The sequence below is a fragment of the Micromesistius poutassou genome, assembly GCF_964030765.1.
Source record: "Micromesistius poutassou genome assembly, chromosome: 7".
NCBI lineage: Eukaryota > Metazoa > Chordata > Actinopteri > Gadiformes > Gadidae > Micromesistius > Micromesistius poutassou.
This window is the reverse complement of record NC_140277.1, coordinates 12,195,223-12,220,094: the sequence shown is the minus strand read 5'-3', so window position 1 is coordinate 12,220,094 and position 24,872 is coordinate 12,195,223. Positions and strand designations below refer to the sequence as shown.

The 24,872-nt window shown below is 45.5% G+C and overlaps 1 protein-coding gene across 1 annotated transcript in view; it reads left to right on the top strand.

The window, feature by feature from the left end:
- The first annotated feature begins 2,418 nt into the window (after nucleotides 1–2,418).
- The window catches only part of slc24a3 (solute carrier family 24 member 3), a 62,235-nt gene continuing 39,781 nt past the window's right edge, over nucleotides 2,419–24,872 (top strand). The window contains 2 exon segments of the mRNA XM_084470073.1: nucleotides 2,419–2,951; nucleotides 23,799–23,951. Of these exon segments, the coding sequence (XP_084326199.1) occupies nucleotides 2,753–2,951; nucleotides 23,799–23,951 (352 nt within the window). The 5' untranslated portion in view covers nucleotides 2,419–2,752.

The following is a 24,872-nucleotide window of genomic DNA, read 5'->3' as shown; positions in this document are numbered from 1 at the left end:
AGAATTTTTGGGGGCTAATTTCACCCTCCAAGGTGAACCGGTCTGTTGCAGGGGATCACCTTGAACATGAAACGGTGGAAACAGTCTTGTGCTATTCCTGTAGTCTGTCTGAACTTCCAACACACATTTACATTTAGTCATTAAGAGGAGCCTTTTTTTATACTTGCATTGTCATTGCTTTTCACAGGTTAATATGCAAAACATGAAGAAAAGAACTGCAGATGCTTTTATCCGACGTGTGAGGCTGACAATCAAAGCATACAATCAAATGTAAGTGTTTCTTCATCAAGACACTGTGTTTCTGAATATGACAGAGCTCAGAGTGGATAGAGGGCTCACAGCCTCTCATGTCTCGTGTCACGGTTGTATTACACATCGCACCTGTTGGACTCTGATAGTAAGAAATTGTCACTATGGATGTGTGATATATTTATCTTAGCCTTTTCTCAAATATTATAAGTGCCTTCCAATGCCCATCTTCTCTTTATAGGCAGCAGTGTTCTTTACTTCACGTATGCTAGGCAAGGATTGTGACCTATTGATGGGTATTTCAAGACCATTGACTCTTGACTTTGTATTAAAGGGGCTGTAGGTAAGATTTAAGAGCTATGATTAGAGTGTCGTTTGACATAAATAGCCATCCGTCAGCCATTGTCAGGGGTGAAAATCTCTGTGAGAATATCTGTTTTGAGTTGCCTGCCCATACCTCTGTACCAGACAATTAAGATCAAAGACCAATCACGGCTCATGTCTGACCAATCAGGACAGCCGCTCCCTGATTGGTTCAGGGAGTCTAGTTGCTTGTCATTAACACATGCATGGATGCAACAACATAGGGAGGGAGATTTTCTCCTCTCCCTTTCCAACTCTCAAATCTTACCTACACCAGATTTAAGGTTGTGAAGGCGAAAGGCCACAATAGGAGGAACAGAAAATCAACACAGCTTTAATTTAGAATAGTATGTTTCTTTTGATCCAAAGGAAGTCTGGTAAAATAATGAATACTACATAATAACTATTATTTTAGTGTGAACTAGGAAGCTGTAGTTGGAGTTCATCTCTACTTGTGGTTAATCCAACAGACTTGATAGGTCACTGTCATTGTCTGGAATCAAGGCCGTCATACACTATCCTCAGCACCGGGATTATACCCAATCCGCTATGAAGGAAGCGTGTGCATGTGTGTGTTTGCTTGCTTGTGTGTGTGTGTGTGTGTGTGTGTGTGTGTGTGTGTGTGTGTGTGTGTGTGTGTGTGTGTGTGTGTGTGTGTGTGCAATGTTATATGCACGTGTGTGTGTGTATGTGTGTGTACAAGGTTATATTTGTGTGTGTGTGTGTGTGTAAGCTTCTGTATTCATGCGTGTGTGTGTGTGCACGTTTATGTAAGCCTCTATCCGTGCATGATTGTGCATGTGTGTGTGTGGTTGTGTTGGTGTGTGCACATGTTTGTACACGATGCTTGTCTAGGCAACAGGCCAAGGGGCTGTTGGTGTAATCTGCGAGCTCATTCGTTAATGCCACACTCTGTTCCATCACAGTGCATTATGGGATGCCCGCTTTGCTTCCGTCTGCGATGACATCATCATCGCACACCTCTGTCCAACAATCATTGATACGCAGAGTTCACATATAGAACACTGTGTTCGGTCCCGCATGACCAATCAAATATTCTGTAGTACATACTGTATGAATGCACGACGATTAATATAGATTATAGATTATGTATGTCAAAGGCTACGACCTTAACCCTAATTTACTTGAGTGTTTTTGTCCATGTTTGTGTTTAAAGGATCAGTGTCATTATTTTTGTGGTCGTGATTTTGGTAATGGGCTCCTCTTCCAAACCTTTGGTCGGCCTCAAAGGTCAGTCTTTTGCTTCCAATGGTTTCTCATGGGCCTCTTTGACTCCAACTGAAGAGATGAGACCATCATCTTCCATGTTTTAATGATGATTTGTTCCTAGGTTCCCCCTGCTGCCCCCTTGTATCTTATATAACGTTGCTATTGATAGGCTGTATTAATTTCATTATGAAGCAATACAACGTTTGCCTGCTGACTGTTGCGTGCATTCTCTGTTGAATACACTTATGTTGATCCCCTCTGATCTGCCTTTCCACTCATCTCCGCATTGTTAAACAGCTTTACACCGTTGTACACTGATTCTCTCTCTCTCTCTCTCTCTCTCTCTCTCTCTCTCTCTCTCTCTCTCTCTCTCTCTCTCTCTCTCTCTCTCTCTCTCTCTCTCTCTCTCTCACCCCCCCCCCCCCCAAACTCACAACCAAACACACAATCGCCCCATGAAACACACGCGCCTTCACGCCCCTCCTCTTTCGTCTCGCCTCTCCCTCGTCCTCTCCCCTCAACATCTCCGGCTCGAGAGTGGATCGGACTCCGCGAGAGACAGGCAGCGAGGCGAGGTGACGCATCCATGGAGTGCCGCGCTCTCCTCCATCGTCCACTCCAGGATAGCTACACTCCGTTTGATGTTATCTAGCGCAGAGAGAGACCGTGCGTTGCCCGCGACAAGGAACAGGGTCGGTTTGTTTGTGTTTTTGTAGTGTTATCGCCCCGTGGCGTGGTCGACTGAATCCCCCCCCCAACCTCCGTCGTGTAGCATAACTTTGCTTGTTCACGAGACCTCACTCCGTACCGTAGCCCCCCCCTTCCGCGCGCTCAACCCCTCGACCACTTCTGTACTTGAGTGTCACCGAAACCCGGGCTCTAAAGCGCGGGAACACGAGAGAAGAAGGCAATGGACGGCTCGGCGGCGGGAGGGATCATGCCTGACATGTCTTTCGGACTGCGAGGTCACGCGCTCCCGGTGATGCCTAACCAGCGCAAGACGAAAGCCAGACGGAAAAAGCGAAAGGAGTTGTTCGCCTTCCAGATGTGCTTCATGGGGGCGCTGCTGGTCCTGGTGATGGGCATCAAGTCTCTGGCACGCAAAACAGGTAGACGTTTATTCACGGCGCTGTGCATCGCCGCCTGATTGTGATTGGTTCAGTACGTTAACAATAAGTGTTGTTTTTGACTTATTGGGGTCTATTGTGACGTTTTTGTAGAGGAGTCACCACGCAGGAAAAGACCCGCAAACAATTATGTTTTAATGAGCTGGCCTAGCGTTTGAAATGAGACTGCTAAGCAAATGTGTCTTATTCAAGTCATGCTGGATTTGACAGGCCAATTATTATATAGGTATGAAAGCATATGATCTATAACATATCCTCATTTCAGACAAGGCCATCAAATAAATGATGTAGGTATATTAATGCAATGTCAATCAAATTTTAATGGTTTCTATTTTACATAACTCCATACGTCAATTGTCAAAGCAGCCGTAGGTTCCAAACGGCATTAGAACAGAATGTAACACTGTGTTTCGCCAACGTGACAATCATTCCTCAGCCTCAAAAAGCTTGCGCTATGACGATAATTATGAAGGCCACATATCGAGCACCCTCGGATCGATAGATCACCTTCGACTCGCCTCTGCAGGTGTGATCGAGATCAAGCAGTGGAATTAGGTTTGGTTTTATTTCTGAAACCCTGGAAAAAAAAAACACATTTGACATTTCTCCATGGAGCCGGTCCACTTAGGCTAATGGGCCTCTGATCAATATTTATGAACATGATCAGCTGTGTCCCAAGGCCGGAAACCCGAGAACCAAGGAAGCAAACCAATGATGTCATTGAAATCACAAACAGAGCTAAGGCACGTCCCCCCACAACAATGTAAAAGGACCACAGAACCCAGAGAGTTTCTGATGATACTGTTCCTTCGCTGTGATTGTCTTTCACACTATTGATGACACCAACACTACTCTGTAACGTTCCTCACATCTCCAAGCCATACACTTTCCATATGTGCTGGAGTATTTTGTTCATGCTACACCAGTGCCAACCACCACACCAAAGTCAAAGTCAAATTCAGCGTCATTGTCAATTCCAAAATATGTGCCAGACAAATAGAGGAATCGAAATTGCTTTTGTCTCTGACCAACGGTGCTCTAACCAGTGCCAACCACTACACCAGTGCCAACCACTACATCAGTTACAACCGCTTCACCAGTGCCAACCACTACACCAGTTACAACCACTACATCAGTCGCAACCGCTACAGCAGTTACAACCACTACATCAGTCGCAACCGCTACAGCAGTTACAACCACTACATCAGTCGCAACCGCTACAGCAGTTACAACCACTACATCAGACGCAACCGCTACAGCAGTTACAACCACTACATCAGACGCAACCGCTACAGCAGTTACAACCACTACATCAGACGCAACCGCTACAGCAGTTGCAACTGCAAGTGCTATACCAGTTGCATTAAGGTTTATAATAACATTCATTCAACATTGCTCTTTGGACATCTCAAACATCTCAAAGTTAAATCTTAAAGTTAGTATCTCCGAATTTGCTTTTGAATTATGTGTTGTGTTTGGTGGCTTTTTTTTGCGGATCAGAAATCTATCTAATGGTACTTTTTTTGTGGAAAGAAAGGTCATCTTGATTGAAGTTCGACCTTATCTTGCCCATGTGACTTCATTCCTTTATTCATTGGCCTGTCAATGTCATGGGTTTATGAGACAGAAGCTGGGACGATTTGGGACATGTAGCCACATGGGAAAAACATATAGTATCTTCTATCTTTCTCCCAGCACCCTCTGACTATGGACTGGGCCAATTAGCCATGAAGACACCAAAGCTCTCAAGCTGCTCTGTTTTGAAGCACACAGCCACACAGGCATGCCACACATACACACACACCCACACACACACTATCGTTTGTGTGCATTCTCCCAGGACATTCCCCCTCCCAGTCTCTTGTTCTCATGCGTTGACACGTGTGTGTGTGTGTGTGTGTGTGTGTGTGTGTGTGTGTGTGTGTGTGTGTGTGTGTGTGTGTGCCAGTGTGCAAATCCGGTGTCCAACATCTACCTCATCTGCCCTTGCCCTCCAGCTGTCCTCCTTTTACTATTCCACCCATCTCTTCATCCCCCCCCCTCCCTCCCACACACCCCCACACCACAACAAAGGCCAAGCGAATGCAAGAGTGTGCCCCACAGGACAAAAGCCCTCTCCCGCCTAGGTAGGGGCGAGAGGGGCATAGGAGGATTACCCAACTACTCATTATGTAGTTGCTATTATCAAAAAGTCATAATGTCACTGAGGCCTGCTACTCAAGCAAAGGTCCTTTATCATCCATCTGTGATTAAACATTAACTCTGTGTGTGTGTGTGTGTGTGTGTGTGTCTGTGTGTGTCTGTGGGGTTATGGTACAAAGACAGCCAAGAGAAGAGGTTGTTAATGTTTCCTGGGAATATCTCTGTTATACAATATTAGTCTCCAGATGATCTGATTACGTAAGTGGAGGCACGTTGGTGTGTGTGTGTGTGTGTGTGTGTGTGTGTGTGTGTGTGTGTGTGTGTGTGTGTGTGTGTGTGTGTGTGTGTGTGTGTGTGTGTGTGTGTGTGTGTGTGTGTGTGTGTCATTTGTCGACGGCGTGTGTGTGTTGCCACTCGGCATGCGATGAGGACAGCATAGGTAACGAGATCATAGGAGTGTAAAATAAGGACAAGAAAATGAGGTGGAGAAGGAGGTGGAGAGGTAGAGGGAGGTGGAGAGGAGAGGGAGGTGGAGAGGAGAGGGAGGTGGAGAGGAGAGGGAGGTGGAGAGGAGAGGGAGGTAGAGAGGAGAGGGAGGTGGAGAGGTAGAGGGAGGTGGAGAGGAGAGGGAGGTGGAGAGGAGAGAGAGGTGGAGAAGAAGAGGGAGGTGGAGAGGTAGAGAAGTTGAGTCTGAGAGTAAAAGGAGGCAGATAGGAGGTAGAGAAGAGGAGTAAGAGAATGAGACAGAGGGGAGAAGGAAGGTGGAGAGGAGAGGAGCTTCATAGGAGATGGAGGACGAGAGGAGGAAGAGAGGAGCGGGAGGTGGGGAGGAAGAAGAGTAGAGTGGAGAGGAGGTGGAGAGGTTGTAGACATGAGAGGGAGGTGGAGAGGAGAACGGAGCCGAGCAGAGGGGGAAGAGAGGCTAGGAAGAGAACAGGAGACGAGGAGAGGTTGGAGGAGAGGAAGTGAGGAGAAGGAGCAGGGGGGCTGAGGGAGGAGCAGGAGGTTAGTCACAGAGACGGAGCACTCTGTGCCTGAAGCGCAGCGCGTCGGGACCAAAATAGACAGAAAGAATTAAAAAAAAAGGGAAGGGAAAAGAGAGGGAAATAGCGGCAGTGATGTGATGCTGGCATCGCCAGGAGGAGACAGGAGAGCAAACAAGGACATCCAGGAGGAGGCGCAGAGGGTAGAGGAGATGGAGGAGGAACGCCAGGGTGGTTAGAAAATGGAGAGAGGTGAAATTCAGACGAATAATGATCGGCACGCACTCAGTTTCAATTCGGAACTGATGCACTCCGTTGAACTGCTGGGGTTCAATGAAATCAAATGATCCGCTTAGTTGTCTGTTAGTTGAAGAAGCAAAAGTGTCTGCTTGCCTGAGCGAGTGTTTCGTTCAATTGCCTTCCCTATGTGATGTATAGGCTACTGTTGGACATATACAATCAAACTTGAACTTTGAAACTCATGTACTTTGAATGAATTTGTGTGTGTGTTTGTGTTGGGGTACTTTGAATGTAATCCTGTTGTTGTCATAGAAATGGTCCTGGATGCAACACCTGTGTTCTCCTATTTTCCAATCTCTCTCTCTTACTGTCACTCTCACTCTCACTCTGTCTCTTTTCTCTCTGTCTCGCTCTCTTTCTCCCTCCTTTTCTTTCTTTCTTTCTTTTCTTCGGCATGTCTCGCTCTGTTGCTCTGTACCCCTCTGCAGGGACCATTGGCTCTTTACTTCATCTACAAAAACATGTTTTGTTTTGTTATTCGCAACACACACACACACACACACACACACACACACACACACACACACACACACACACTCTTTCAAACACACACACACACACACACACACACACTCAAGCACACACATACACAGGCTGCATCTAATTCAGCTGCATCTGGGTCACCACTAAAAAACAACCATTCTCCCTCTCTCTGTCTCTCTGATCGTATCTCGCCATCTCCCCGTGTACCCCATTCGCCACCATATGCCTCTTGCTCATTACTATCTGTGTCTGTTTGTCTTTCTCTCATTCTTTCCCGCTCTCTGCTTTCATTTCATCCCTCGCTCTCTTCGGCCCCTCCACACCACCCTGTCTAGCTGTCACTCCCCTCCGCTCTCATCTTTATCCTCATTTCCTCCCTTCCCTCTCTTTCTCTCTTTATTTCCCCTCTCTCTATCTCACTATCACTCTTTCTGTCTCTCTATATCTTCCTTTTTCTCTTATCAGCTCTCCATGTTGGTCTCCACAGGACCCCCACACATCATTATTTCAGCCTGTTACACACACACACACACACACACACACACACACACACACACACATTCCAGTGCCCTCCTCGTCTCCTTGCTTCAGTTTTTATGTGTATTTTTTGTGTATTTCGTTTGGCCAAATGTTTCCAAACACAAACATTCCTGCTGAGAACACCAGAATACTGACATCTGCACTGGTCAACGTTGGACGGATTTGACATTTGACGACTGAGCCCATGGGCCGTGTGTGTGTGAGTGTGAGTCTGCGTTCTTGAGGATGTGTGTGAGTGGATGTGCAGGCCGGCTGTGTACACCTGTGACTGCCGCGTTTGAGCTTTCATTACGTCAGTATTCCGGCGGCTGTAGTCGTCTTTACGTTCAAACCTATGGATTCTCTTCCAGGCACATCACACTTCCTCTGAGATGCATGCAGTATGCATACATGGCCGAGGTGTGCACACATGCTCCCAGGTACATTGCAATTCAAACGTAATGTTCAAACAAGTGGGCTCTTGTGCTTTTCATTTTGACTCCTCGAGACAGCAGCACATTTCTGCAATCTGACGAGGATGTGTGCGTGTGTGTTTCTGCATACACGTGTGTGTGTGTGTGTGTGTGTGTGTGTGTGTGTGTGTACGTGTGCAGTAGATGCTATTCTCTGCTGCTCCTCTGTCAGGTGGGTACTCTCTCTTGTGCATGGTGGCGTCCAGGAGCACCTCATTATGGGAGCCTTTTTCCGTGTGTTTACTTGGCTGCACGCGGACCGCGTGACAGCCGGCTGGGGGGTTGATAAATGGCTCTGTGTGTTTTCTACTGTTGCGGGCCCTACTCTAATGGGGCTTGTCATAACTACAGGCTTTACATCCCTGGGAAATATGTGTTGGCCTCATTCCTATCTCAGTGTACAGTATATCTCTTACCATTTAGTCTCGCGTTGACTGGAATTGATGGGAAAGATGTGGGGGGGGGGGGAAGAATGGTGTGTGTGGGTGGGGGGTGGGGGGGGTGAAGAGTGGTGTATATATGTGTGGGTGTGTATGTATGTGTGTGGATGTGTCAGAGTTGAGAGATTGATCGATTGATAGATGGATTGGAGTATGATGCTGTTTGTGGTTTTGTGTTTTGCGGTGTGTTGCTGCATTGGGAGGTTGTGTGTGTGTGGGTGTGTGTTACGGTGTTTTGTGTGTGTGGATGTGTGAGAGTAGAGATAGATTGATGTATGGATAGATGGATTGACAGATTTGATGGATTGATTGATCCTCTCGGATTTGTTGAGCGGTTTGGTTGATAAGTTTGTTGTGTGGTTTGTTGATTCGATGGGTTAATCGGTTGATCCATTGATTGAAGTCAGTAAACAATTGAAGTATCGATATAACTGGACAAAACACAACCCACTGAAGGGGGATTTCCATGCACCTAACCACCAGAATAGGTTAATTACTTACGTAGGTTAATTACGTTGCTGCAGAACAACCCTACCCATAAGCCTGTATGTAGAAGTAAAGACAATGTCGTCTGTCCTAGTGACGGTGAATTGTGTCTTCTCTGAGGGTTCTGCTGCCGTGGCCCCACGGTTGGCTGACACAATAAGCCAACTGCTGTAGTCACTCAAAGTCCTCATTCCGCCATTGTGAAGATGAACACCCTCCCGTTTTGGTAACACCATACCATCCATTAGAACCTCAGGGGGGCCCCCCAGACACACACACACACGCACGCGGGTAGAGCAGACACAAAGAAAACGTATCACACACAAAGAGTTTGAGTTGTGCTTTAATGTGAGAGAAATGGCACCTAGCTCTACACAATGTTTTGACATCAATCCTCCGTGACATTTAATTGTCAGCTCACATGCAGAGCGGAAGGATAAACAAATAATAAAAACATAAAAAACATAAAAACATTTATGTTCGGAAGATCTCAAGAGGACTGTCAAGTTAATTGCAACTGATTGACTGGAGCAGAGTATGGAATTAAACTAAGCAAGGATGTGGCCCAGGTTTGTCATACTGCTAGTCAGAGGTCTGATAAGGGGATTATATTAAGTCTTATACTAAGAATATACTAAGTCTTTGGTGTGAATGCATTTCCTAAAATATATTTCAATTTTGTTACCCGATTATGACCCGCTTCATTTCCAATGTGAAGTTAGAAAATGTAAACCAAAGGTATTAGGTTGGAGATGGTTTTGTTATGGTAAGGATTTGATATAAATTAGGCCAATAATCTCAGATTTCTCCGTAAATGTCCTGTTCATGTCCTCCGTTGTATGTGACACAAAGTAATGGAACAAAGTTATCCCTAATAGCTAGAGACAGGATGATGGGGAGGTTAAGGCAGCCAAAGTGCAGAGCTGTATGGCTGTGCTGCTCCACGGGGAAAAGGCCACTGTGGAGGAGGGCCTGGGTGGCAAATTAGACTAAAGATAGTTATTATGCACCATGGGATTAATGTTTGACAACTTTATTGAAGGCTTCCTAGTATACAATTATGTCATGTGTTGTGTGGGGGTGTAAACCATTCCATTTAATACATGCCTAAGAAGCCAGTGGTCCAGTATTTCTACTTAAATCCCAGTGAAATGTGGTGGAATTCTTACCCAAAACCTGCGTTGGTCAGAACACACACCAAGATACATAATGGGCAGTTTCATTCAAACGGTCCCTAGGGACTGTGTGATTACTATTTCAAGTTGAAGCAGACCCTGATTGGACACTAGGGCTGTCAAAATTGCTCAAAAATGACGTTTGAATATTAAAAAAACACATTCAAACTATTTGAATATCTATATTTACGCATTATGTCCATTACGCGCATTATGTCAATAACAGGACAAACCAATACAACGAGACATAACTACTTATATAGGTAGTTTATTTAAGTTCAAACATATTTGACAAATAAGTAAATTAACTAATGGCCAAGACCGCAGACCTCGCTCTCGCTCGCTCACTCGCTCGCTTTTTCTCTCTCCCTCTCTCTCTCGCTCCCCCTCACTCTCTTTGCGCATACTGGTTTAAATAAACAATAACAATAAACAAATGCTGAGTGCTGAATCAAGAGTTTTGTGCAAGTAGTTTAAGGTCCCGACTCTTGTCCCAAATATGGCAGGCTTCATTCAGTGATTGAAACAAATATAACATTAATTGAAGTGCTGTGCGCCCACCCGCGGGTGTGTTTTTCCATATTTGAATATAAATTTTCACCTTTGATTGTGTTTTTAAAAACTATTAGAATATATATTCAAATTTAGAATATTCGTTGACAGCCCTATTGGACACTGGCATGAGTCTCGATATCATAGAACACCCAATCACAGCCTATTCATAACACATCTGCAACATGATTGGTTGTGTACTGGCAGCCCTTTTTAGGTTACACACAAACGTATAACCAATATGTACGACAGAACTAAGACTGAACCAAGCTACATCACATCTTTCCATAGTGTACATTTTTGTTAGCATGGGTCCATAGGACCACCAGTGGAACAGACAATAGATTGAGGATAGAAAAGGACACCTTTTAGAGTCTGTAAATTCATTCTCTAGAAATGTGGAAATGCAGATGACAGCCAAAACCAGGTCTGTGCTTACAATTCTGTTAGCAACTTTTATCTCTGTTTTATTTCTGGTCGTATCTGCCTTGCCTCACATGTTCATTATCATTTAATCTGGAGAGAAAACCGGACGTGTGTGTGTGTGCGCATACACACACACACAATACACACACACACACACACGCACACACACGGGATGTTACACAGAGCCTGTGTTGATGGATGAGCAAGTGTGAGCCAGGGTCAGTGAGTTTGTCTGTGGGCCATGGACTGTATTAGATCTATCTGTGTTTAAACATTACAAACCATTATTTTCGCCCTCTGTGTCTCCACCTCTCTTTTCCTCACTCTCTTCCAGCCCTCTCTCTCTCATCTCTCACTCTCTTGCATAGCGCTCCCCTCTTTCTTCCTCCCTCTCTCTGTCTTTATCTCCCGCAGTCTCTATTTGTCGTCTCTCTCTCGCTCTCACTCCTTGTCTCTGTCGCTCTACCTCTTTTCACCTTTGTACCTCGTATCTCTCTTGTGATCACTCTTCCTCTTGCTCTACCCTCTTTCTGTTTCTCCCTCTTTGAGTTTCTCTTGCTAAGACTCTCTGGCTTCTCCTCTCTATTTCTACCTCCCTTTACCTTTCTCCCTCATCTCCTCATCACTCTTCACCTCTCTCCCTCTCTCTGTATCTATCCCTCTCTCTTTCTCTCACCCCTGTCTCTCCTCTCTCTCCCTGTCTCTTTCTGTCATTCTGTCACTCACTTTTCATCTCCTCCCTCCGTCTCGGTCTCTCCCTCTCCGTATCCCTCTTTGTCTATCTCTCTTTCACTCTCTCTCTCTCTTTCTCTCTCTCTCTCTCTCTCTCTCTCTCTCTCTCTCTCTCTCTCTCTCTCTCTCTCTCTCTCTTTCTCTCTCTCTCTCTCTCTCTCTCTCGCTCTCCCTCTGTCTCGCTCCCTCTCCCTTGGTGACGCTCTCCTGCTCCCTAAATACACCAAGGCTAATTCATCACTGGGCCCAGCGCTCTTTTTAGTCTCCTCCGCCGTCGTGTGTATTCTGGGATGTTCACTGAGCTCCGAGAGAATAATGAACACTGAAGAGGGAGAGACACACACACACACACAAAGAGGTGAAGTGGGAGAGAGAGGGGCAAGAGGGATCTTCATCCTTCAGAAGCATCCTGAGCGATGTATAAGTAACACACTCTGTGCCCCCTTCTGTTCTGTGTAACACTGGTCCATATTCATTTCCCCGTGATTGTCTCTGCCGTTCCATTGCTCACCTTGACTTGTTCCTGTGCTCATCACTTATGTAGCCGTCTGCGTTGATGTGGGAGATGATGATGGCACCTTTTTGCTCACACACTTCCCAGTGGGTATTCTCTTTCGGGAACCCTTGGTCCCACTTGAGCATTAAAATGAGGTTAAATGTCCTCACATTCATTTTGATACATTTTGTATTCATTGAAGTCAAGTTGTCACTGTGAGTCGTTAAAAAGTATATCTTTAATTCACAATAAAGAGGGGCAAATTGTATAGGTAGGTATAGGTATATTTTATATTTAGGCTATACCTGTAGGCCTGTAATGTCCGACGGGGGAAAAAAAAGGGGGGGGGGGGGGGGGGGTGGAGAGCGAAGTCGACAGGGAGAGAGAGAGAGACCCTATAAAAGTCCTCATTAGGCGTTTGATTTATGAGCTTGGCAGAGATCCTTACTATACCTCTCCCTGGCGCTGTGCAGTCCTCTCGATCTCTATGCTTTACTGAAGCCCTTGCCCCCTTTCAGCAGTTCCCCAAAGTCTCACATGGCTCCGCTTCACTGTTAGTTTACCCACAAATCTATCCATCTAGTGCTTTAAAAACACAAGTGAACAGCAAACACACAGGTTATGCAAATACAGTTTCAGGTTGGTGACATCTTTTGTCAAGAGACATCATGGGACACTTTGCTGAACCATTCAGAAACAGAGCTTGATCTATCCTCAGAGATGGGTATGGCCATCCTGAAGGTTTTATTTGATATGTGGTTGATGTCCTCCTAATGAAATAGTGCATGCTGGATCACAGCACCTGGCCAAAAGCAGCTGAAAGACGCCTGTGACCATTAAGGCCAAAGTATGCTACTCTGTATCCGTAATCCGACTCCGTATCTACGGAGACAATGCAATTCGTCGCCTGATCGATCTTATATGCTGACTACTAACCATGTAAATAATGTGGAAAATAAACTTCCAAAGCTTTTCAAATCTTATTTGGTGTTTTATTAATCCTTAATGTGCAAAGTAAACAATGTACAAAGTAAATACGGTGCAAAGTCAAACCGGGAAAAGTGATTCCGGTAATGATTTTGTTAGAGGACCAATCACAGCCCTTGCCGTCTCCGTCTGTCTCCGTTGCCTGGACGGATAGTTAAAAAATATTGGATGCGCACATAGAGCTACGGAGAGGGTCTCTGACAGGCTCTCCGTCGACGGAGAGGGCTCTCCGTATCTACGTACAGCACATTAACGGAGTAGTATAAATCCACCTTTAGTCCCCAGAAATTTGTCTGCACTAAAGCTCTATGCCTAGACAGACTAGTGGTGGAGAAGGGCATTAGGGTCAACCAGTGAACGCATCACCAGATGTGTCCACTTTTGTGTTTACTGCCACGGACAGACAACATGACTATGAAAGTGTAACGTGTGGGCATTCACAGGAGTGATATTATTAAGCACTGAAAAAATATCTACAAGTAAAGCGTATTTAATTTGGTCAATTTCGACATTACTGAGTGGCAATGTCCTTGCCAGACCATACAGACTGCAGTCGAAATAAAAATCCAAACATTAAACCGTATGTGTTTGACGACGTATCGCCCGCCATCTTATCTCCCGGCTATTTGATGCGTGTCTGCCGCGGCTCCGTCCGCGCATCAAGGGAGCCGACGGAGTCTTGTGCGGGGCCCGGTGGAGTGGGTGAGTGACAGTATGAGTGCAGGACCCTGCAGTGATTGGCCCTTATAGAATCCCTTTTGTTCTGCGGGAACAATAGCAACACTCTCGCTGCACCTCACGGCGGCACTTAGCCCAGCACAATGGAAACCCGCTGAGGCTTTTAATTAAGCAGATCGGATCTTTCAAACCGTCGGATTTGCTGCTCCGAACAGAGGAATGATCGAATCAAGTGCCCAAGCAACTCTGTATTATTTATTTTGTGTGTGTGTGTGTGTGTGTGTGTGTGTGTGTGTGTGTGTGTGTGTGTGTGTGCTCAAAGAGCTGGAGAGAAGCACTCATTATTACAATAGTAAATATTATTTATTTTGTGAAGACGAAAAACGCCCCAGATATCCATCTTCTATCATCCCAGCCTCGGAGATAATGAGTGGAACTGCCAATTTATCCAGAGAATGATCATTATTCACTGTTTAATAATAGCGTGTGTGTGTGTGTTCCCGTCTCTCTCTGTGTGTCTAAGTACCAGTAGTTTGCTTTACAATAATTTGAATTCAAGAATTCAAAGAATTCAAGAATTATTTTGACTACTGCCAATAACTGGAGTGATTTAGGCACTGTTTTCAAATATGTCTGTACAGAATGACATGGCATGGTGGTGTGGCTGTTTAGTAGAAACAGGCACAGAAAGCATACAGCAATCTTCTAACCTTAAACTGGTCTGGTCAGAGCCTGGGTTTTGGTCGCAAGGACAGAGGCAAACAGATACACTACCGCTCTGTCGCAGTATTCTGTTCAGGCTTTTGTCTAAAAACGATTGTTCTAGGGTTGACATCAGCGGCTGACATTTTGGGCATCCCTCCAACTGTGTTTCTCTGAGGTCTGGTTAGACGCGTCTGCAAACCAGTTGATTTACATTCACCCATTCCAAAACAACATGTCAAATAATCAGAAACCGCATCACCATACAGAACCAATGTACATGTAATGAACATGGACAGAATGCTTAGCTGTTGAACTGATAAAGGAACAAATTGATCTGTCACCTGATAATTGCAATAACCATAATCAGTATGCAGTTCTCGGGTCCACTTGGTTAATGCATAGGTCTCTAGATTGTGATTAAATGGGCTGCATACAAACACTTAACTCACTAGCGTAGTGTGGTATAAATGTGGACTCATGTTGTCTCGTTGTTGCCAGTATTTTTCATGACCAAGTAAACTTCTCAGTTGCTATTATAGGCTGTGAAAACGACAATGTTATGCCCTGGAGGCCCGACAAAAATCCCAGCCGTAATTAAAGATATATAATCATAAAACCTCTGGCACAAAATGGATGTGTGCTTCTTCAGGTCCAATCTGTGTACAACTTTGGATAGTCCACAGTGGAGTATCAATTGAGTATCAGTATTGTATATGTTCCTTATAACCTTACTGAGTGCCATCTTACACAACGTTGACATGTCAAGTGATTGTCGACTTACTGGCTGACATAATGTTGATAACTGATACCGGTACTAACTGGTACAAAATTCATGCTCAACTTGGGACCATCCAGGTGAAGTGTTACCCAAAAAGAGTATGACAAGGCAAGTATGACATGGCATCGCAAGCAGCGGAGAGACAAAGAAGAACAATGTTGTATTTTGCAAACAACATGAATATCAGCCCCAAATGAGGGGAGCTTGGGGCTCAAAGACCAACATGTGGACGTGCACTTTTGGCTACGAGGCGTGCAGGCTGCTTGCCAAGATATTGGGCCAAGAACAACAGCCTGTTCACCTTGTGTGGCTCGAGCGACACTGTTTCCTGGCTCAATACACTTCCTGCACTATCAAACATAATGCATTCAGGAGCGGCCATCTTGGGGTTTTTGCACATGGGTTTCATATACCTGTTCACGCTTGAATAATCCCCCACCTCTTTAGTCTCTCTCCAAACAAAGCAAGCGTGTTCAGCGTAGCATTGTGTCATGTCGTGAACAAATTAACAATGGATACCATTTAGCATTGTGAGAAATGTATTACAAGACAGCGATTAACCATTTCCGTCTCCCAATTGTAATCGCATGTAAGCCTGTGATTAATCAATCTGACTGTAAACATGAAATATTGTGCAAACAAGGTTGTAGTTTACAGCAACACAAACAGTACAATTGTAATTGTTCGTTTGCAGGATACGGAGAGCTAAATATCAGGCTTTTACTTAAAAAAGAAAAAAAGCCAGATGATTGCTGTGTTCTGTTTCAGCTCTCTCTTTCTGAGTATGCGATTTGCATGATTAGTATGCACATACTTTGCGTCGCGGTACATTATACAGACACTGCGGTATTCTTTGTGTAGCTTTACACTGTCAGGCAGGCACGTTGTTTTGCTTATGGTCATTCATACTACTTTTTGATTTCCATTTGTTTTGCCAAGTCAAGATGACAAGCAAACGCCCTTACTTAGCTCATGATTAGGTCAGTGTTAGCTACGTGTTTTTCACACTGGCGATAACACACATATATTCTCGCATAATATTCTGCCATTCGGGAATAGATGTTGTGTCTATCCGCTCTTGGGCAACTTGGACAATCCAGGCCGATTACATAACCATGTAGTCTCTCGTCATCGGAACACTGCAGAGGTGATTTGGACTAATATTGTGTGTGTGTGTGTGTGTGTGTGTGAGATGCTCGATCTGAAACCTTCAAAAGCTATCTCCTTTCCAGCTTGACTTCAACAAACACACTCTTTCTCTCCGTCTGTTTTGTCGGTCACATCCAGACCCTGTGTATACTTAAAGTGTATCAGCCCTGCAGCATTCGAATGTTCAATTCTCAAAGTTAGATGTCCTTTCATTGGAAAACGTCGGTCTTGTCTTTTTGAGGCTCCAGGCCTGAGTGTGTCAATGGGGTTACTCACCCTCGGACTCACTCGCTCGCTCACTCACTCATTCAGTGACTTGAGAATGAATGAACATCAATGTGAATCCTTGAAGTTGAAAGTGCCCTCGGTCACAGCAGGGGGGCCAGTCCACATAATGCCTTTACAAAGCCATGACGGTCGCTTTCATTAAAGCGCCATGATCCATCCACACACTGTATACAAAGGGATTTGCATACATAGACTTCTCCATCACATGTGAATTTGTACAGTATGGATTTGACCAAGCACGGTCATCAAGTACGCAATCCTCCCACGTCATACGTCCCCTCGCCATGTTGACAAATCGATGGGAAAATGCTTGACTCCTGCTGGTGTGCGTGTGGGTGCATGTGTCTGTTGATGTTAAAGGAGGCAGCAGGAGGGAGAGAGAGAGAGAGAAAGAGAGCGTATTTGCTCAGGTGTGTGATCGTGTGTGTGTGTGTGTGTGTGTGCGGGTGTGTGTGTCTGTGTGTGCGGGTGCACAGCTGCTAGTTTACAGCACACTGATCCCTGCTGCAAGCAAGCAAGCAAGACATTATGGATTGATGGCTGATCAGCTGATGGGTTGAATGGCTCAATGGATGATGGATGTATGAGGATGGACGGATTGACCAACAACATAGACCGACCAATCTTTCAATGTATGGATGATTGACAAATCGATGGAGGGTCACATGACCAATGGATGAAAAGGAAAATACAAGGGTTGAAAAAGAAGCAAACACGGAAACGAAAAAGAGGAATCAATCAATTACCACTCAGTTAACCCATCTACAATTTTCCTCACTGATGACTTCCAAACCATAATCGTTTCCATATCTGGAATACGATGTGGACTGGAGCAGTGGAGTAGCCTCGATGGAGTCCTTCTAATGCTGTTGCTCGTTCATGTGCCATGTTCCAGCAGCCATTAATAGCAAACCCTCTCCATTCATCCCTTCCCAGGGGACTCGGCTATAGGAAAAATGTAAATACGCACACACAAACGCACACACACACACACACACTCACACTTACACAGGCACTTGTACTGTAGTTAGACGTGTGATGGCTCATCTCTCGTACACGTTGCACACAGATCCATAAGCACACACACACATACACACACAGCGCACGCGGTTCGGCTGGGCACGTGTGCAGTTACGAGGAACATACACACACACATACACACACACACACACACCTGGCACGGGCGGCTAATGAAGATAAAGCACCTAATTATGGATGACAACCAGGGAGAGATGGGCGGCCATACTAACTGACGGTTTGGGGTTGGCTGGGCCCTATAGACAGAGGACACCGGGCGATATAGGACAGCGGGCGGTGCTGACGACTCTACTGTACATGATTGTGTGTGTGTGTGTGTGTGTGTGTGTGGGTGTGGGTGTGTGTGAAAGAAAGAGAGACAGATTGATTGAGAGTGGAGGGTACACGAACCAATGGAGAGATGGTCAAGGACGTGGACGTGTGAATGAAGGAGTGAAAAAAGGTTTAACTGACCTTCCCAATTCCCATGTTGTTCCGGAATTTCCCCCATTTTCCCGAAGCATTCCATATGTACACGAGCATGTGCACACAAAAAAGAACAGAAGTGTGTTTGAACACACTGCCACTCACGCACACGCACACACACACACACACGCACACACTGCTGGCCTAGATCTCTGTGGTGGCTGTCTTGCAGGGTCAGCGTATCTTCATATCTTGGCAGGCTGACACCATACTGTCTGAGATCTAGGAGAAATCTGGCTCCAAGTAGAACACACGTTTAGTCACCTAGTAACCTTATCTCTCTCTCTCTCTCTCTCTCTCTCTCTCTCGCTCTCTCTGTCTCTCTCTCTCCACCCATTTTAAACTCTACCCTTTCACACACACACACACACACACACACACACACTTACCTGGTCCGTCTGACCGATGAAGTGCTTGGTTGCAAAACCGCTGGCCTGTAATGCATTTAAAGAAAAGAACAAATCGTACATCTCTGAACGGACTGGGAATAAGTGAGGGCTTAAAGGTGAGATGAGGTGTGTGTGCGTGCGTGCGTGCGTGTGTGCGTGTGTGTGTGTTTGTAATAAGATAGTTGCATTCAGCCCTGTAGGCGAAGATCTTATATCACAGTTCCAGGACGATTTACTGCTGATGACGATGGCGATGTGGTTATGCGCTCATGACATCGTCCTGTTCCTCCGTGCTCCTTAACACGTGTTACGACGGAGAACAGCCCACCCCCATCCCCCCCCGAACCCATGTCACCCATTATGCCCATGTCACATCATCACCATAGTAACCACGTCACCGTCGATGCACTCTGGTCCAGTGGACCGCTGGCCAAACAAAACATACGCCCAATCTCTGTCGCCACTGCGTTTCTGGGCACAGAAGCAGCTACATAAATTGTGTGTGTGTGTGTGTGTGTGCATCACCTAGCATGTGCGTGTATGTGAGTGCGTGTATGTGAGTGTGCGTGTGTGTGTGTGTGCTAGTGTTTGTGCATGTGCGTGCATGTGATTGTGTATGTGTTTCTCTGTCTTTGATTGGGTGAAGATGTGTGTATCTGTGTCTTTGGTGTGTGTGTGTGTGTGCGTGTTTGCGATCAGTCAGGGGGAAAGAGACACTGCCTCCCGCTGTGCACTCTGTGCCTCCACTAATAGAGGGCAAGAAACAGAGAGATAGTCCGGGGTGAACGAGCACCAGTAACAGTTGAGATAAGCCAGGGAGAGAGAGGGAGAGAATAACAAGAGATTTCATTGAGGTGTTGTGAGGTTGTGAGCAGCCGACTTGGTCTGTTTAGGCGCTGCACACTGCATTAGGGCTGCAACGATTTGTCGACGTTGTCGACAAAAATCGATAATGGAAATAATCAACAATGAATTCCATTGTCGACAATTGTCGCCAGACGTGTTTTTCCAACGGAGTGAGGCATCTCACTTACATTACAATCTCTGCCGAGAGTCACACATGCGCAATAGCGTCTCTGCCCAGTGGTAACGTATACGGAAATGGCGGCGTCCTACACAGCAGCTACGCATACCAAAACTTCTAAAGTTTGGGAGCATTTTAGCCTGGATACGGCGAATAAAAAGATTACTTTCAAGGTTTGCAAAGCAGACCTTGCGTATCACGGCAGCACCTCGGTGATGCACAAACAATTTAAAGAGAAAGCACATCGGACAGTTGATCGAAACGGAGTCTGACTCGCCTCGGTAAGATTCAAGTAACATTCAAGCCAATACGTTTTGTTTTTCAAATAAAATTATTATCTCGGTGGATAACCGCGCCCGCGGTGTGGAAACCGTGTGCTTAAATCCTTCCCAGCGCTTCATCCGAGCAGTGTTTGTAATAACGCTGTTTAAAATAATGGCGTTAGGTAACGCCGTTATTTTTTCAGTAATGGGGTAATCTAACTAATTAATTTTTCCGCCATTACTGTTACTGACAGTTTAATGCGTAATGCGAATTGATTGAATAAACTGTAATCCGAACGCACCCCTGGCTGCACACACAAACTGCTAGTGAGGAGACCGGGTTTAACAAAGAGATAAGCGATTATGATTGGCTAAGGCAAAGTCGTGTTTCATGGTAGCCAATCGGAGCCAGTGTTTTTACACACAAGCCAGGATACGCGTGCCACACGCACACGCACACACAAACACCAAACAGATTCGATGAAGCAGTAGAAATGGCGAGTCCGGAGCAATCCGATGAAAAGTTGGCATTTTCAAGGTGGATATATAAGCACTACTTCAAATTCATTGAGGTCAAAGGCAAGAATGTGCATGTAATGTGAACATTATGTCCAGGAGCAAAGACTTTGTCGACATCCGTTGTAAGCAACTCTAATTTAATGAAGCATCCCACGACACAAGCATCTACAAAGCTACTTTTTTATTTTTTATTTTTACAGTAATGCAAATAATTACTTTCCCTGGTAACTAGTTCTCTTATTATAGAGTAATTCAGTTACTAACTCTGTTATATATATATTGAATAAAAGATGCATTTTTCATTGAAGTACCCATCTTTCTTGTGTTTATTATCATTTGCCACATAATTAAAGCAACCTCATGCTAAATTTAAGAAAAATTAAATAATTATCCGACTAATCGTTTAATAGTCGGTGACTAGTCGACTATTAAAAGAGTCGTTAGTTGCAGCCCTACACTGCATATATATATATGAGCATGTTGCTCTATACCTCTTGGCTAGACCCATCTATAGCACCATGCTGCTCTCCACATATTGCAATCCTTCATCTGTTGTCACGGCGATGACAACAGGGCCAATAGGGGGAATAAAACATTGACATTGCCTATCTCCTACTCTCTCCTTTCCCCAAAATAATCGGGTTCACTCACCGGTCCACAGCAGGAGGTGGGAGAGAAGAGGAGAAGATTGCTTTATGGAACATTTGGCTTGTTGATTATCTACCAGGGCTGGCCCCAATATATACTTTCAAGCTTTGGAATATCGTTAGGTTTTCCCAACGAATACCCAAATGTTTGGAGAATTCCTTATTCATTCATAGTTCAAATCTTTCCCTTTCTGAATCGGAGCCGGAGGAGACCAGAATGCTGCAGAATCGTGTTTTTATCAATTGATCCTTTATTCCTTTTCATTACTAATGTCATTTTAATAACGCACAAAGCAAAACTAGGAGGCCACGTAGGATTGCTCGGTGGATGCCAGGGGCTTTCACTCATTGCTCTGACTCGGTTCAGGCAGGGCTTCAATGAGATGAAGACACACGGCTCCCTTAGTATGAGAGTAGACCTAGCTAATTATCAAAAAGGAAATGGGTGGTATGAACATTGTGCAAAAGATTTATGGAATTGCACAGTAGGATACGCTATTCCCCCAATGAGAACTCAAAGCGCTGTCGTGGGGTGACACATCGCCATAAAAGGAAAAAACATTGAACCTTTTCTATTCCAGTTTTTTTTTTAATTCAACCTGAAATGAGTAGTAGGTAGAACCTTTTGATATATTTTTGCCCATGTTTAAACATTGAGAGAGCTGCTCTATACGTCCATGGTTAAAACCCTTCTTAACCTTCCAATGCATCAATAAATACATTTGTTCCGTTTTTTGAGCCTCGAAATAATCATGTTAATTTTCTATGCATGTATCCCAGCGATAGTTTGGCTAAAACCAGTCCATTCAATTGTTTGTCATTCATTGAAATATCTCATCTCTAAATTATATTAATCTTCCCAGACATCAGAAGGGTGGCACTAGGTGTATATTCTGGTAAACACAGACTCCCATAGTCATCACATTGCACATCAGTAAAGTCAACATCAGCATTCTTAAAAACAGTGCACATTTTGCAATTTATTTATTGCCAGGGAGAGAGCTATAAGCAGTGTATGTTTTGACTTGCACTGGGCTGCATTAGCACTGATTTCTACACAACTGGATACCGGTTGAGACGGATATGTCTATACCATCAGATTGTTGTATGGAATCTACATTAGCTGGTCGCCTTTGCCAAATATTTTCCTTACTTTTCAAGAGCGCGTCACATTCAATATGTAACATTGAGACGTGTAACGTAATACATCATGTAAGACAATACAATGTGGGTGCACAGTGCATGGGCCTGTGTATAAGGTCATGGAGCGAAAGGTCGTCTCACCACCGCGTCTGTGCTAAAAATAGCCTATCCTGCAGCCTCAAGGTCACGAAGCGAGCTGGAGCTGTGGCTCAAATCCCTTCTCTGGTCTACCCTTGTACCGCCGACCACCTCCCAGTGCACATCCTCAAAAATGTATTTGATACACTCCTTCGCTGTGTGTGTGTGTGTGTGTGTGTGTGTGTGTCTCTGTGTGTGTGTGTATATATATATATCCACGCTGGTGCTATTTATAGACTGCAGCCCCCGCCCTTTACAACCCAGCGATGGGGGCCCCTGTTGCATTGAAGGACAGGAGGCAGAGGGAGGAGGAGGAGGAGCAGATGGGGGTGGTGGTGGTGGTTGGGGTGGTGATGGTGGTGTGTGTGTGGGTGCTATGGGAGTGCTATGGGAGTGGGGGTCCCTTCAGGAGACCGTGACCCAGATGACAGTGGAAGCATTGCGCTCGGCGCGGCGCTCTGACGCACTAATGCCAGCCGTAGGACGGCGGTCCCAGCAGCCGTCAGATCCTGTACGCCTCATCAGGCCCTATACCTCCTGAGAGAGAGAGAGAGAGAGGAGGGGGGGAGACGCAGGAGGGGGGTGAGGGGGGGGGGCAGATGGAGAGGGCAGGGCTGGAGGGAGGGAGGGAGGGAGGGTGGGAGGGAGTTGGGAAGGTTTAAAGCGGGGAGGAAGGAAGGAGAGGGAGGGAAAGGAGTAGAGGATGGAGAGGGGAGGGAGGGTGGGAAGGTTGAAAGAGGGGAGATAGGAAGGAGAGGGAGGGAGAGGAGGAGAAGATGGAGGGAGATGGAGAGGGGAGGGAGGGATGGTGGCGGGAAGGTTGAAAGAGGAGAGAGAGAAAGGAAGGAGAGGGAGGGAGAGGTGGAGAAGATGGAGGGAGAGGGGGAACGTAGAGAAAAGGAGGGAGGGGTGGAGAGGATAAAGGGAGGAGAGGAGAGGAACGAGAACGACGGCACAATGACCAAACCTGGTGGCGTACATCTCCTTCCTCGCTCTCCGCTGAACTCTGTGGCTTCAGTTCTTTGAAGATGAACACCGCCTCTTCCTCGGCTCCAGCTTCATCTTCTTTGTCTTGATGATGAGGATTATAATTATTGCATTAACGATGATGATGATGATGCAATTCTGTGCTCTCTAATGTAAAACCACATCCCTTGCAAATCTATAGGAAAGCGGTAGGCTTTAAAGGGAGGGATCCTATGGAAGCGTCTAAAGAGCTGAGTGTTACATTGGCCCGAGGTCATTTCATTGATGTTCACCAGGGCCCTTCCCCACCGGGACCTCTGATGCCGTTAACGCTCTTCCTGGAGCTGAGCTGGACTCACGTGTTGGATTTCAGCCATGTCCTCTATCGCTCTATCGCTGCCCCTCCTCACCTGTCTGCCTGTCTGTCTGTCTGTCTGTCTGTCAGGGTATGGCGGCTCCAGCGCGCTGGTGATGATGGAGGAGGAGCGGCGGCGGGACGGAGACGACAGGTGGGAGAGCCGACACCTCCTCCAGAACTTCTACGACAACGCTTCAGACCTCGTCCCCGAGGCTGGAGCCAAGAACTGCACTGAACCGGGTAAGAGGAGCATGCATGCACCGCTGTACCGCGTTAAGAACAAGCACCCGGGGTGCTGTGTCCGAGGCTGTCCGTCTGTTGCGACGAAAGACCTGATCAAAATGTGGCAATAAAGTTCAGTGAAGCCAACAGGAAATAAATGAATAGGCAAGACATTTACATCGCAAAACATTCAAATGTCAGCAGCTCTCAGCGACAGCGCTTCATAATGCGCTGCCAAAGACCATTGAGTAAATGCGCCACTTTCTTGTATTTCACATCATAATCATTCACAATCACATCATTTTTTTTTCTGAAAGATTAACCGGTTAGTTACCGGTTAACGGGTGTCGATCTATCAAAAGCAAAATGAACCGGAAACTGACATCCCTAGTTTAATTGTCATTGAATATGCGTAAGCACTATGGAAGAAAATTTACCTTACATTATTATGCTAACATATACTTTTCATCTGGCCTATATGCTATATAAAATAATAATGGTAAAGAAAAGCTTAAGAAGACGAAGAAGACTTAAGAAGTCACCACTCCTCTCTAGCTGTGGCATGGAAGGTGCCATAAGGTCTGTTGATTAACTTATCCGTATTTACCCACTAACGTAGAGGTCAAGGATCAGGATGACCTGAGGCTAGTCTAGGGGCAAGGACAAGCCGGACACCCCATTCTAGTGTCGTACCTGTAAACATGGTGTGTGCAGGAGATATTGTAAATAACAACATCCTCGATGGACAGAAAGGGAGATATAAGGAGGGGCCCGTGACTAGCTCTCCAGTTCTTTGTCAAACCAACTCGGCTTTGCTCTTACTTGTTCGCAAGTAAAAATAAAGTCTTTTGTCATTCTTGCTCCGGTCTCCTCGAACTCTCTTATTTAAGTTATAGTGTTAAATGCGGTTTATCTACCACAGCACGTGGCTTACTGAAT